This window comes from Salvelinus fontinalis, chromosome 37, assembly GCF_029448725.1.
Source record: "Salvelinus fontinalis isolate EN_2023a chromosome 37, ASM2944872v1, whole genome shotgun sequence".
Lineage (NCBI taxonomy): Eukaryota > Metazoa > Chordata > Actinopteri > Salmoniformes > Salmonidae > Salvelinus > Salvelinus fontinalis.
Window position 1 is genome coordinate 29,709,159 of NC_074701.1, and position 13,701 is coordinate 29,722,859.

At 41.9% G+C, this 13,701-nt stretch overlaps 1 protein-coding gene across 1 annotated transcript; it reads right to left on the minus strand.

Moving 5' to 3' along the window:
* Positions 1-1,112: 1,112 nt before the first annotated feature.
* On the minus strand, positions 1,113-6,729 carry LOC129836486 (myelin and lymphocyte protein-like). Its single transcript, XM_055902755.1, has 4 exons — positions 3,441-6,729; positions 2,047-2,211; positions 1,617-1,748; positions 1,113-1,501 (listed from the first exon to the last, which is right to left on the minus strand). The coding sequence occupies exons 1-4, from the start codon at positions 3,525-3,527 to the stop codon at positions 1,424-1,426; spliced, it is 462 nt and encodes a 153-aa protein (XP_055758730.1). The 5' UTR covers positions 3,528-6,729; the 3' UTR covers positions 1,113-1,423.
* Between the last annotated feature and the right edge of the window lie 6,972 nt (positions 6,730-13,701).

Below are 13,701 nucleotides of genomic sequence, written 5' to 3' on the forward strand. Positions count from 1 at the left end.
GAAAATATATAAAAAATAAAAATAAAAATAAAAATAAAAAAACAACCTGAGGATTGAATATAAACATCATTTGACACGTTTCTATGAACTTTACGGATACAATTTAGATTTTTTGTCTTCCTGTTTTGACTGCGTTTGAGCCTGTGGATTACTGAAGAAAACTCGCGAACAAAAGTGAGGTTTTTGGATATAGAGACTTTATCGAACAAAAGGAACATTTATTGAGTAAATTAATGTCTGCTGAGTGCAACCATATGAAGATCATCAAAGGTAAGGGATTAATTTTATCTCTATTTCTGACTTGTGTAACTGTTCTACTTGGCTGGTTACTGTTTGTAATGATTTGTCTAGTGGGCTATGTTCTCAAATAATCGTAAGGTATGCTTTCGTCGTAAAGCATTTTTTAAATCTGACACCGTGGTTGGATTCAAAAGAAGTTAATCTTTAAACCTTTGTAAAATATGTTTTGTTTTCTGAATTTTTATAATGAGTATTTCTGTATTTGAATTTGGCGCCCAGCAGTTTCACTGGCTGTTGAAGAGGTGGGACGCTAACCTCTCACGTACCCAAGAGAGGTTAAAATTATCAGTATCTGGAAAATAATGGGGGCCTCAAGGGAAAAAATGGGCCGTTGTGTTTCTGTTCCCTGTCCACCCCTGGCCTAAAGCCTTCCATACTATTCTAAATTCCTTGTAATTTCTGTAGCATAACAAATGAATGCCATAGGCTAGGCTGCATACTCTGCAATCAATGCGCTATGCCTACTATTCGCTATCAACTTCTACAGTGAACTAACGGGGCGACAGGTGTTCCCTTGTAAGAAAGATGACTTGCAAAACCTGCTGCGGCATTGTGGTAGGCAGTCTACCTTTCACCACCTGGACACACCCTACCCTACACAAATAAGATTATCTGTTGACCTTTTTGTTCAAGAAAATGACTAAAGAAAACTGTGTGTGCAAAATGCATTGCTGAGGAATTCAGTCCTTTGTTTGCCTCTACACTATGTTGGGGTGAAAGCGTATAACTTTTTTCACGATAGCAGCCACCGAGACCTCTTCAGTTCCTATGTTCATCTAATAGGTCTACCCTACCATAAAAAAATGCATTGCTTCACATCAGCATTTTTATTTAACATCGTTGTAATAGTTTTTGCTACACCTGGACATAGTAATACATAATCAATTTATTCTACCTCAGCATCTGAAACAGGCACATGGTTAAATATAAAATATATTTATTTATAATTTTATTTATATTGTGCATTTCACTCCAAATTTCACTCCAAATTGGTTTCTGGTATTTGCAGGAAGAAAATAATATAGAAAAATATTTGAATATGTATAGATTACAATTGATGTCAATACGAAGCCTTCGCTAATGTCTGACGCCCCATTGTCTGTTGTCTTGTGGATGCTGGTCTTCATGAGGAATTCTTCCATCTCATCGTAGAGAAGATGGCATGGAGGGCGTAGAGCAGAGTCACCACATAACACATCACCTACAGGAAAAATACAAGATACAGAAAGGTGAGCAGTGGAATGGACCACTAGGAACATGCAGTAAGCTTCAGTTGAAGAACACTTTGTTTGAATCACAGGAGTGAAGGAACATACCACAGCAGCAATATCTAATTGGTATTCTTTGAAGAAAGCACTGGTAAGTGATTTCAGACCAATGGTGACATAGGCCTGTACCACTGCTGCACTGAGGTAGAAGAAGGCTGCAAGGGAATGATACACAACATCCTGAAGAGAGAAAGAGAGAGAGAGAGAGAGAGAGAGAGAGAGAGAGAGAGAGAGAGAGAGAGATTAGCAACATGAGAGTTAGTCATCATCCTGTTATACTACCTGTTATAACACTACAGCCTTTCAATAGACAGAATGTTCATTATACTCTCATCATCATCATCTCCATCGTCATCATCACCATCATCATCATTCTTTTTGATTAGACATTTAGGATGGGAAGAGAATCTGTTCCATCATCCTTTTTGAGTAAATCACTTTTATCAAAGATGGCTGTATGAATGTCTCTCAGACTCACCAGTGTGGGCCAGATGCTGCTCTTATTGGCTCCACTGATGAAGATGAGGAACCACAGAGTAGTGAAGATGAAGCAGAACACAGAGACAAACATCACCCAGCCCTGAGGGTTCGCAATCAGCACCTTTGTGGAGGCCACCAGAGTCCACACCAGACCTCCGAATATCTACCACACATGCACGCGCACGAGAGAGAGAGAGAGAGAGAGAGAGAGAGAGAGAGAGAGAGAGAGAGAGAGAGAGAGAGAGAGAGAGAGAGAGAGAGAGAGAGAGAGAGAGAGAGAGAGAGAGAGAGAGAGAGAGAGAGAGAGAGAGAGAGAGAGAGAGAGAGAGAGAGAGAGAGAGAGAGAGAGAGAGAGAGAGAGAGAGTTAGTCATCATCCTGTTATACTACCTGTTATAACACTACAGCCTTTCAATAGACAGAATGTTCATTATACTCTCATCATCATCAACACAGAACACGTACGGTCATAATGTAAACATCAATGCATTTAGTTGACAAGTTGTTAGTCATGGGATTTGATGGTTGAATCAGCCATCCACTTCTTAATGTCACCCAAATAGTGTCACTCCATGTGTTGTGGTAAGACCACAGAGAGCAGGCCACAGTAAAAGGGTAAGTAAACATGCACCTCTAGGCAAGGTCTGATAGCTTTAACTTACTAAAGCTCATTTAGTCAGGGGTTCAACCATTTGCATAGAACATTTCACCAAGTAATGGCTGTGGCAGCTAGTGCATGCAACAGTCAGTAGGCTAACAGTTACGAGCGCTATGTTTCCTTTACCTCCATCAAAAACATCCATGATCATACGACTTTTGATTAGTTACTAGATACCACTGCCACAATTTCTCCATAGAGAATCTGACACTCTGTCGTACATGGTCATTTCCAAACTCACACACATTCTGCCCCCTCCTTCAACAAACATGCCAGTAAAGACAGGATGAATGGTGTTTGGATACAGCGATAACCATAGTTTGGTTTCAGATAAGGATTTAGCTGATATTCACAAACCAGAAATCAACATATTTTCAAATACTATGGCAATAATTACCAGCAGAAATAAACCAACATTTATTTAGCCAGGAAAAGTCCATTGTCACATAGTCTCTTTCACAAGAGATACCTGACCAAGAAGGCTGCAGCAATCAAAGAAGTGCTTGGTATGAGTCTACACACAGTGTCTCCCACTCTAAAGTAATACTCCTTTCAGTGCACTCTGAATTACATCATGCATCATACCCAAATATTACCTTGAACAATCAAATGTCTTACCTCCCTCTGATAAATGTGAAGGGCATTAGAGTAAAGAATATTTCTAGAGTAAAGAGCAATGCCAGTAGTCCAGTCACAGCTGAGAGCAGAACACCTATTTGATTTGTCTGTACTCACAAACTCAGGGATGAAGAAGAGGTCTGGAACAGTGGTGAACACACTGGTGCCACTGGGCAGAGGGTTACTGGAGGTGCTGGAAGCCATATTCCCAAAGTGTCTAGGTCTACCTGTGTGTTGGCGTTTTGTTGATGTGGGTGTGGGTGTGTGCCAAACACAGTTCTCCCTAAAGTGAGACCTGTGACCTAAACAATTCTGCTTTTTAAAGCCCTGCTCCCATTAACCCACATCTGTTCCTCCTCCTCCTGCGTTCTCTTGACGTTTTTTTTCTTCATTACATTGAAATACCAGTTGGTTGTGTCAGCTTGTGTACAGATGTAGGATCTGAATTTGATCACTCTTTTGTTGTTAAGAAAAGCAGGAAATGCAAACTTGTCGTGTATTTCAGTTTAAAAAAGGCTTCTAAAGTTTGTAATTTCCGACTTCATTTGCCCTAACAAAAAATGGATCAACAAAAATGTTCATTAATTATAATCCACATAATAATTCACATTTCCTGCTGCTGCAGGATTATTCTGTCGCAAACTGGATCAAATTAAGATCCTTCATCTTTATGTAGGCGGGAAGTCAAATGTGGCCCACATTACATCTGAAAAGTAACCGTTGTCATCAATCACTTGCCAAAATCTGTATGAAAATGGATAAGGTGTGCCATTGGCTTCAGTGGGTTTAGTAATCTTGTGTATGTAGACAGGAGGCCCATTGTGTGTGGTAGGCAGGAGTGTTCCCAAGAGTGTCCACATTTCCAAATCAGTGTGTCATCTATCAACCTGACAGTTGGTAGAGGACATACCACAAACAAACAATACTATTCCTGTTGTAGAGAGAGGTGGGGGGGGCGGGGGCAATCCCAGAAACTCAGCATGAGTGCTATTGCTGGGACAACCCAAGCCTACACACACATGCATGGACATGAGAATAAGTAATATTTTATAAACACAGGGAGGACTTGTTTCATCTGCCCCATTGTCATTTTTTTCATTTGGTTGCAATATCCTGAGTCATATAGTTACATGCCATGCCTACACTACTAGAAAAAAGGGATCCAAAATGGTTATTCGGCTGTCCCCATAGGATAACACTTTTTGGTTCCAGGTAGAACACTTTTTGGTTCCAGGTAGAAGTATTTTGGGTTCCATGTAGAACCCTGCGTGGGAAGTGTTTGGAACCAAAAAAGGTTCTTCAAAGGGTTCTCCTATGGGGACAGCCGAAGATGTAACATTCGTCATTGGAATGAGACCAAAGCGCAGCGTGGAAAGTGTTCATGATTTAATGTTCACAAAAACACTCAAACAAAATGACAAAAGGAGAAAACAAAAGCGCACAGTTCTGTCAGGGAAACAACCTAAACAGAAAACAACACCCCACAAAACCCAAACGGAAAATGACAACTTATATATGATCCCCAATCAGAGACAACGATAGACAGCTGCCTCTGATTGGGAACCACACTCGGCAAAACAACAAAGAAATAGAAAACATAGATTTTCCCACCCGAGTCACACCCTGACCTAACCGAACATCTCTAAGGTCAGGGCGTGACAGAAGAACCATTTTAGGTTCTAGATAGCACCTTTTTTTCTAAGATGGTATTGTTCATATTGGACAATAAATGTTCTGTCCTAACCACTAGCCAAGTGAGGCTATTCTGCATGACAGTGGCTACTCTGTAGGGCTCTATCTATCTCCATTAGGTGATGGTTGCTAGGCAGAGGCCTAAGAGAGGGCACAGCATATAAAACCTATTGTTTAGGCTTGTCACTCTTGTTTTGAGTACATTGAAGAGAAACTAATTTGACACTTTAAAGAGCTGGACAATCACACCCCCCTTATATATCTATCTATCTATCTACAGTATTTCTCTCTCTCCCCTCTCTATCCATCACATATTTATTTATTTTTTCCCTTACCATGACTCTGCTGTGACAGTTTGTCTTTCTCCCCAAACAAATGGCCCACGAGCAGTCCCCTTCATGCTATCTATTTGAATATGTTTTCTTGTTATGTTTACCATCTTTTCCTTACACAAAAGAGAGTTTCTGTTCTTGGCCCAGAGATCACTCCTCTGGTGTGTTTGAGCAGAGAGTAAGCTACTCCCTGAACCCTGCTCAGCGAGGCCTTTGTTATGGCGGCAGGACAACATGTCTACTCTGTGAACGCCCAGTACAAACCTGTGACCCTATACCTAGAGCAATGTTCATCCAAGCATGTTTAAAGGCCTTTGTCATACAGATCTAAGTCATACAGACCTAAAGACTGGGTGGGGAGACCCAGACCCAAAGAGCTTTCCCATAAACCCACTGGAGTACCACAGCCTTTGAACTGGGACGATGGATTCTCACTGATAAGACATTCCACCGGTCTCCCAGGCAGAGAAACAGTATGTGATTCACTTGGATGGATGCTTCTTCTTTATTTCTTTCAGTCTGCTATTTCCATTCAGCTTGTAAATAGGTGAAAGCAACCATAATCCAAAAATAACTTAGGGTCTCGATTCATTCCCTATTGCGGAAATTCATTGCTAAAGCGTGATTGCAATTCCTGCGTTCGTGGAGACTGCATTCGCTGTAAAATCTGCGTATGTTGGCTTAAGACCCAGGCACACCCATTTGCTCATGGAATAGAGTAGGTGCAAATAAGGTTTGCAATTTGACATCAATAATACGACAGTAATTCTACCTCAAAAACAAACACGTGAATACCAATTAATTTGAAACCCACAATAGCAGGTAGCACTAAATAAGGTTACATATTGCCTATTAGGGCTGGGAATTACCAAGGACCTCACAATACAATATTATCACGATACTTAGGTGCCGATGTGTATTGTGATTCTCACAACTATATATGTATTGCGATTCCATAATGCCATTTTATAGCATTTTGATGTTCCAAACACACTGCTCACAGAGGCACAAAAGAGAACATGAGAAAACACGTTTTAAGTTGGCTCACTATTTAAAAAGAAGATGGAGAACTAGCCCTAGATCCTGACTCTCAGTTCCATTACATTACACATAAGAGCCATTGGACTAAGGCATCTTCTGAACAGTGAAGTTTTGTTACGAGCTGCAATGCTCAATCTGAACATTAACACACGTCGCTTGTGGTACGGTTTTAGGAGCATAAGGACCTTATCTTTCATATCAGCGAGAAATAATAAATAAATAAAACAATAGGTTAAATTGATACACGTGTGGGTTAGAGTTCCCACACGGCCATAACTCCATGTTACACGGTTTGTTACACGGCCATAACTCCATGTTACACAGTTTGTTACACGGCCATAACTCCATGTTACACGGTTTGTTACACGGCCATAACTCCATGTTACACAGTTTGTTACACGGCCATAACTCCATGTTACACGGTTTGTTACACGGCCATAACTCCATGTTACACGGTTTGTTACACGGCCATAACTCCATGTTACACGGTTTGTTACACGGCCAAAACTCCATGTTACACAGTTTGTTACACGGCCATAACTCCATGTTACACAGTTTGTTACACGGCCATAACTCCATGTTACACAGTTTGTTACACGGCCATAACTCCATGTTACACGGTTTGTTACACGGCCATAACTCCATGTTACACGGTTTGTTACACGGCCATAACTCCATTTTACACAGTTTGTTACACGGCCATAACTCCATGTTACACGGTTTGTTACACGGCCATAACTCCATGTTACACGGAAAACAGACGGAAGATCAGATCGGACAACCTGTGCAGGTTAGCTGTCTGGCATGCTCTGAACACCTGTCTGTAATCGTAACTAGGGAAGTGTAGCGGATGTGTAGTTTAGTAGGATGGAGGCAGCCATACCTGTATGGATCTGTAACTGCTACAGTGTAGTTTAGTAGGATGGAGGCTCTATAGCGGTATGGATCTGTAACTGCTACAGTGTAGTTTTGTCAGGTGGAGGCTCCATAGCTGTATGGATCTGTAACTGCTACAGTGTAGTTTAGTAGGATGGAGGCTCTATAGCGGTATGGATCTGTAACTGCTACAGTGTAGTTTTGTCAGGTGGAGGCTCCATAGCTGTATGGATCTGTAACTGCTACAGTGTAGTTTAGTAGGATGGAGGCTCTATAGCGGTATGGATCTGTAACTGCTACAGTGTAGTTTTGTCAGGTGGAGGCTCCATAGCTGTATGGATCTGTAACTGCTACAGTGTAGTTTAGTAGGATGGAGACTGTATGGATCTGTAACCGCAACAGTGTAGTTTTGTCAGATGGAGGCCCCATAGGTGTATGGATCTGTAACTGCTACATTGTAGTTTGTCAGATGGAGGCTCCATAGCTGTATGGATCTGTAACTGCAACAGTGTAGTTTTGTCGGATGGAGGCTCCATAGCTATATGGATCTGTAACTGCTACAGTGTAGTTTTGTCAGATGGAGGCTCCATAGTTGTATGGATCTGTAACTGCTACAGTGTAGTTTTGTCGGATGGAGGCTCCATAGCTGTATTGGTCTGTAACTGCTACAGTGTAGTTTTGTCTGATAGAGGCTCCATAGCTGTATTGGTCTGTAACTGCAACAGTGTAGTTTTGTCAGGTGGAGGCTCCATAGCTGTATGGATCTGTAACTGCTACAGTAAATGTGCCTTTTTTATTTGAAGGATTATTTCGAGCTGATGAAAGATAAGGGCCATATGTTTCGAAAGCCGTATTGCAAGCGATGATCATTGAAGTTTCTAAAGGTTTAACCACAGCGCAGGGATTGTAGTTCACATGAGGTAGTCGTGGGCAAAGCTAATGGCTGAAAACTGTAGGGAGAAGACAGAATGCCGCCTAGAGTTTTTGAGAGCTAATAGAGAACAAGATATAGGATGAAAAATACAGGAGTTTTGGCGCAGGTACAGCCGACTAGCGCTAGCTAGTAAACAGAGGCTCAGGAGATGTTATGTTTTGTTCTTCAGCTAACGTCACTTTTGTGAATCGTTAAGCATTTATGTAAATTAAAAAACACATAACGTACATACAGTAAAGGCTTCATAATTCATAAAGTTCATGTTAACTGGCTGATATTATCTCATAGAACAAAACATTTAAGATCTCCTATGCCTCCATTAACCTCGGACCTTATTTTCTGCGTTTATTCCAAAACCCTATTCTTTCCCCATTCATTTTCCCCATATGAATGCCTGAACGAACCAGAGGTAACTCATTTCCGTTTTTTAAGACTACAAGCTGGCGAGCTCTATTGTCAGAGGAGAATACAATGCACACATAAAAACAACCCACTGGGCACATACTGGTTGAATCAACGTTGTTTCCACGTCATTTCAATGAATTTACATTGAACCAATTTGGAATAAAATGTCTTGCACTATTAAACGTTGTGCTATCCAGGAGCACGAGTACAGGACGTCAATAAACTGCTCCCAAACATTTTAAACCAGCATCAGGAAATGTTGTATATCATAGATCATTAGGAAGGGCAGCGCAAAACAGCTAAAGATGGATTTAAAAGAACTGATTGGGTCTCTGCTTGACACCAATAAACCCCCTACAATATCTGGCCCACTCCCCTCCCTAAATCACGGTATTGAACATTTCAGACTTTTAGCCCTCCATAACTGGCTACAAGACTACTGCAGATCTGTGGGTGTAACATTTATTGACAATTTTGATACCTTCTGGAAACAAAGCTTGATTTATAAGGAGGATGGGATCCATCCAAATTATTTGGGTTCCTGGATCTTTTCACAGCATTATAAGGCTGCGTTGAGACAACGACTTATCAATGACCCAAGCCCAGCTCAGTTAATCCCAACCATTGTGTCGCTGAGTTGTCATAATGCTTCAGCAAATGTACATTATCCCAGGGGCATAGGAAGACACAATGTAATTTAATTTATGTCCCTCTAACTGCCCTGAAAGCCTCTGCTGATCCCACAGCGACTGTATGCAGTAATCATGTGCCTATGAACCAGTTCTGCTGTTAGCACTGAGGCGGTGTGCCCTAGCAGGAAGTCCACTATGTGAAGCTCACCCTGCACTAACATAAATAGCATGAGCATGAATACTTCTGCTAAGCTTCCCAGTAAAGCAATGAAAACAATTAAGTATCCCAGAAAAGTGCTAAAAATAGTCCACATTAACATATGTAGCCTAAGAAACAAGGTTCATGAGGTAAATAACTTGCTAGTAACATATTTTATTTTACCAGGTAAGTTGACTGAGAACACGTTCTCATTTGCAGCAACAACCTGGGGAATAGTTACAGGGGAGAGGAGGGGGATGAATGAGCTAATTGCAAACTGGGGATTATTAGGTGACCATGATGGTTTGAGGGTCAGATTGGGAATTTAGCCAGGACACCGGGGTTAACACCCCTACTCTTACGATAAGTGCCATGGGATCTTTAATGACCTCAGAGAGTCAGGACACCCGTTTAACGTCCCATCCGAAAGACAGCACCCTACACAGGGCAGTGTCCCCAATCACTGCCCTGGGGCATTGGGATATTTTTTAGACCAGAGGAAAGAGTGCCTCCTACTGGCCCTCCAACACCACTTCCAGCAGCATCTGGTCTCCCATCCAGGGACTGACCAGGACCAACCCTGCTTAGCTTCAGAAGCAAGCCAGCAGTGGTAGGCAGGGTGGTATGCTGCTGGCGATATGACATTCATGTTCTGACTACCTCTGAAACTAACTTAGATAATACATTTGATGACACAGTGGTAGCAATACATGGTCATACCATTTACAGAAAAGACAGAAATGGGGGTGGTGTTGCGGTCTATATTAAGAACCACATTCCTGTAAAGCTTTGAGAGGATCTCATGTTAAATACTGTTGAAGTAATATGGCTACAGGTTCATCTGCTTCACCTAAAGCCCATTCCCTGTGGGAAGCTGCTATAGACCACCAAGTGCTAACAGTCAGTATCTGGATAATATACTGTACCAGTCAAAATTTTGGACAAACCTACTCATTCAAGAGTTTTTCTTTACTTTTACCATTTTCTACATTGTAAAATAATAGTGAAGGCATCAAAACTATGAAATAACATATATGGAATAAAAGACAAGCATTGTCATTTTGAATTCCATAAAGTATGTGTGGAAGAGGTGAAAAATTATTGTTGTCTATTAACAATGACAAGCCACCGGGGTCTGACAACTTGGATGGAAAATTTATGTGGATAATAGCAGATTCTATTGCCACTCCCATTTGCCATATCTTCAATTTAAGCCTACTAGAAAGTGTGTTCCCTCAGGCCTGGAGGGAAGGAGAAGTCATTCCGCTACCTAAGAATAGTAAAACCCCCTTTACTGGCTCAAATTGCCGACCAATCCGCCTCTGAAACCCTTATTAAACCCTTGTGTTCAAGTCAGCTTGATCATTCTGTTGTGTTTCTCTACTCCCAATGCTGCATCAATAGGAAAACAGTCTGCTATTTTACAGTGAACCAATTGACAACAGACTTTCAGCACGCTTATAGAGAAGGACATTCAACAAGCACAGCCCTTACATGGCAGTGGCGGCAGGTAGCCTAGTGGTTAGGGCGTTGGGCCAGTAACCGAAAGATTGCTAGATTGAATCCCCGAGCTGACAAGGTAAAAATCTGTCATTCTGCCCCTGAACAAGGCAGTTAACCCACTGTGCCTAGGCTGTCATTGTAAATAAGAATTTGTTCTTAACTGACTTGCCTAGTTAAATAAAAATACAAATACAAAATGACTGATGATTGGCTGAGAGAAATTTAGATTCGAAAGATTGTGGGGGCTGTTTTGTTAAACCAGTGCGGCTTTTGACATTATCGATCATAGACTGCTGCTGGAAAAAACTGTGTTATGGCTTTACACCCCCTGTTATATTGTGGGTGTTCTTAATGAAAGCCTGACTTAATGTCCCCAGGGCAGCTGTCTAGGCCCCTGACTTTTTTCAATATTTACTAACAACATGCCACTGGCCTTGAGTAAAGCCAGTGTGTCTATGTATGCGGATGACTCAACACTATACACGTCAGCTATTACAGCGACTGAAATGGCTGCAACACTTAACAAACAGTTGCAGTTAGTTTCAGAATGGATGGCAAGGAATAAGTTAGTCCTAAATGTTTCGAAAACTAAAAGCATTGTATTTGGGATAAATCATTCACTAAACCTCAACTAAATCTTATAATGAATAATGTGGAAATTGAGCAAGTTAAGGTGACTAAACTGCTTGGAGTAACCCTGGAGTGTAAACTGTCATGATCAAAATACACTGCTCAAAAAAATAAAGGGAACACTTAAACAACACAATGTAACTCCAAGTCAATCACACTTCTGTGAAATCAAACTGTCCACTTAGGAAGCAACACTGATTGACAATTAATTTCACATGCTGTTGTGCAAATGGAATAGGCAAAAGGTGGAAATTATAGGCAATTAGCCAGACACCCCCAATAAAGGAGTGATTCTGCAGGTGGTGACCACAGACCACTTCTCAGTTCCTATGCTTCCTGGCTGATGTTTTAGTCCCTTTTGAATGCTGGCGGTGCTCTCACTCTAGTGGTAGCATGAGACGGAGTCTACAACCCACACAAGTGGCTCAGGTAGTGCAGCTCATCCAGGATGGCACATCAATGCGAGCTGTGGCAAGAAGGTTTGCTGTGTCTGTCAGCGTAGTGTCCAGAGCATGGAGGCGCTACCAGGAGACAGGCCAGTACATCAGGAGACGTGGAGGAGGCCGTAGGAGGGCAACAACCCAGCAGCAGGACCGCTACCTCCGCCTTTGAGCAGGAGGAGCACTGCCAGAGCCCTGCAAAATGACCTCCTGTGGACGTCAGGCCCTCATACCACCCTCATGGAGTCTGTTTCTGACCGTTTGAGCAGACACATTCACATTTGTGGCCTGTTGGAGGTCATTTTGCAGGGCTCTGGCAGTGCTCCTCTCAGACCATGAGAAACAAGATTCTCTGGTCTGATGAAACCAAGATTAAACTCTTTGGCCTGAATGCCAAGCGTCACGTCTGGAGTAAACCTGGCAGCATCCCTACTGTGAAGTATAGTGGTGGCAGCATCATGCTGTGGGGATGTTTTTCAGCGGCAGGGGATGGGAAACAAGTCAGGATTGAGGGGAGGATGAACGGAACAAAGTACAGAGAGATCCTTTATGAAAACCTGCTCCAGAGCACTCAGAACCTCAGACTGGGGTGAAGGTTCACCTTCCAACAGGACAACCCTAAGCACACAGCCAAGATAACGCATAAGTGGCTTCGGGACAAGTCTCTGAATGTCCTGGAGTGGCCCAGCCAAAGCCCAGACATGAACCCGATCGAACATCTCTGGAGAGATGTGAAAATAGCTGTGCAGCGACGCTCCCCATCTAACCTGCCAGAGCTTGAGGATCTGCAGAGATGAATGGGAGAAACTCCCCAAATACAGGCGTGCCAAACTTGTAGCATCAAACCCAAGAAGACTTGAGGCTGTAATCGCTGCCAAAGGTGCTTCAACAAAGTACTGAGCAAAGGATCTGAATACTTACGTAAATGTGATTTTTCATTTTTTTCTAAAAACCTATTTTTGCTTTGTCATTATAGGGTATTGTGTGTAGATTGATGAGGGTCAAAAACAATTTCATACATTTTAGAATAAGGCTGTAACGTAACAAAATGTGGAAAAAGTAAAGCAGTCTGAAAACATTCTGAAGGCACTGTACGCCCTTCCTGTTTGGAAGTTAATTTCACATGGCCTACATCCAAGAGGACATTGGGGAGAAAGGCAGTGTTTTTCCTTTTGCTTTGTACATCATTGTGACTAACAGGGAGAGTTTTGCATCTCACTTGTTGTTGTCGTAATTTCCTCTTACTCAGCTAGGCCAGGCAAAGGGTTGGACTGTGGGCCTAAATTTCCCAAGGAAAGAAAAATATCCACACCTTATAATCACACCCACACATAAAACTGTTCATAATGCCTTATGTGAAATGTCTTGCATCAGGTATCACCACACATTCCAGAGCAACTGCACAATGGGAAATGTTTTTACTTTTCTTGGAGCCAACTATTTACCTAACCATATCAATGTGAGTGAATATCACAGCCTGTCGTGCCTAATCTCATTATATCACTTCTATTACCAGGCTCTGACACCGGTCCATAAAGTACATTAGATATTATAGTTTCATAAGAGTGAAGGTGTGTGTGTAAACGCCATTACTTCTTAGTGGATGTTTGCAATAATGCACTCTACACAAAGCCCTGTTCCTTTCTGGGAGTGTATTTTAAACATTTGAGTAAAAAATAAAGGATGACGAGCAA

Bases quoted from the DNA above. Each gene is read 5' to 3' on its own strand.
- LOC129836486 (XM_055902755.1), bottom strand. From the start codon at position 3,527: ATGGCTTCCAGCACCTCCAGTAACCCTCTGCCCAGTGGCACCAGTGTG. The intron at 1,749-2,046 runs GTGAGTCTGAGA...TTCTCTCTTCAG, and splicing joins GCAGCATCTGGCCCACACTG to GATGTTGTGTATCATTCCCT. The intron at 1,502-1,616 runs GTATGTTCCTTC...TTTTTCCTGTAG, and splicing joins AATTAGATATTGCTGCTGTG to GTGATGTGTTATGTGGTGAC.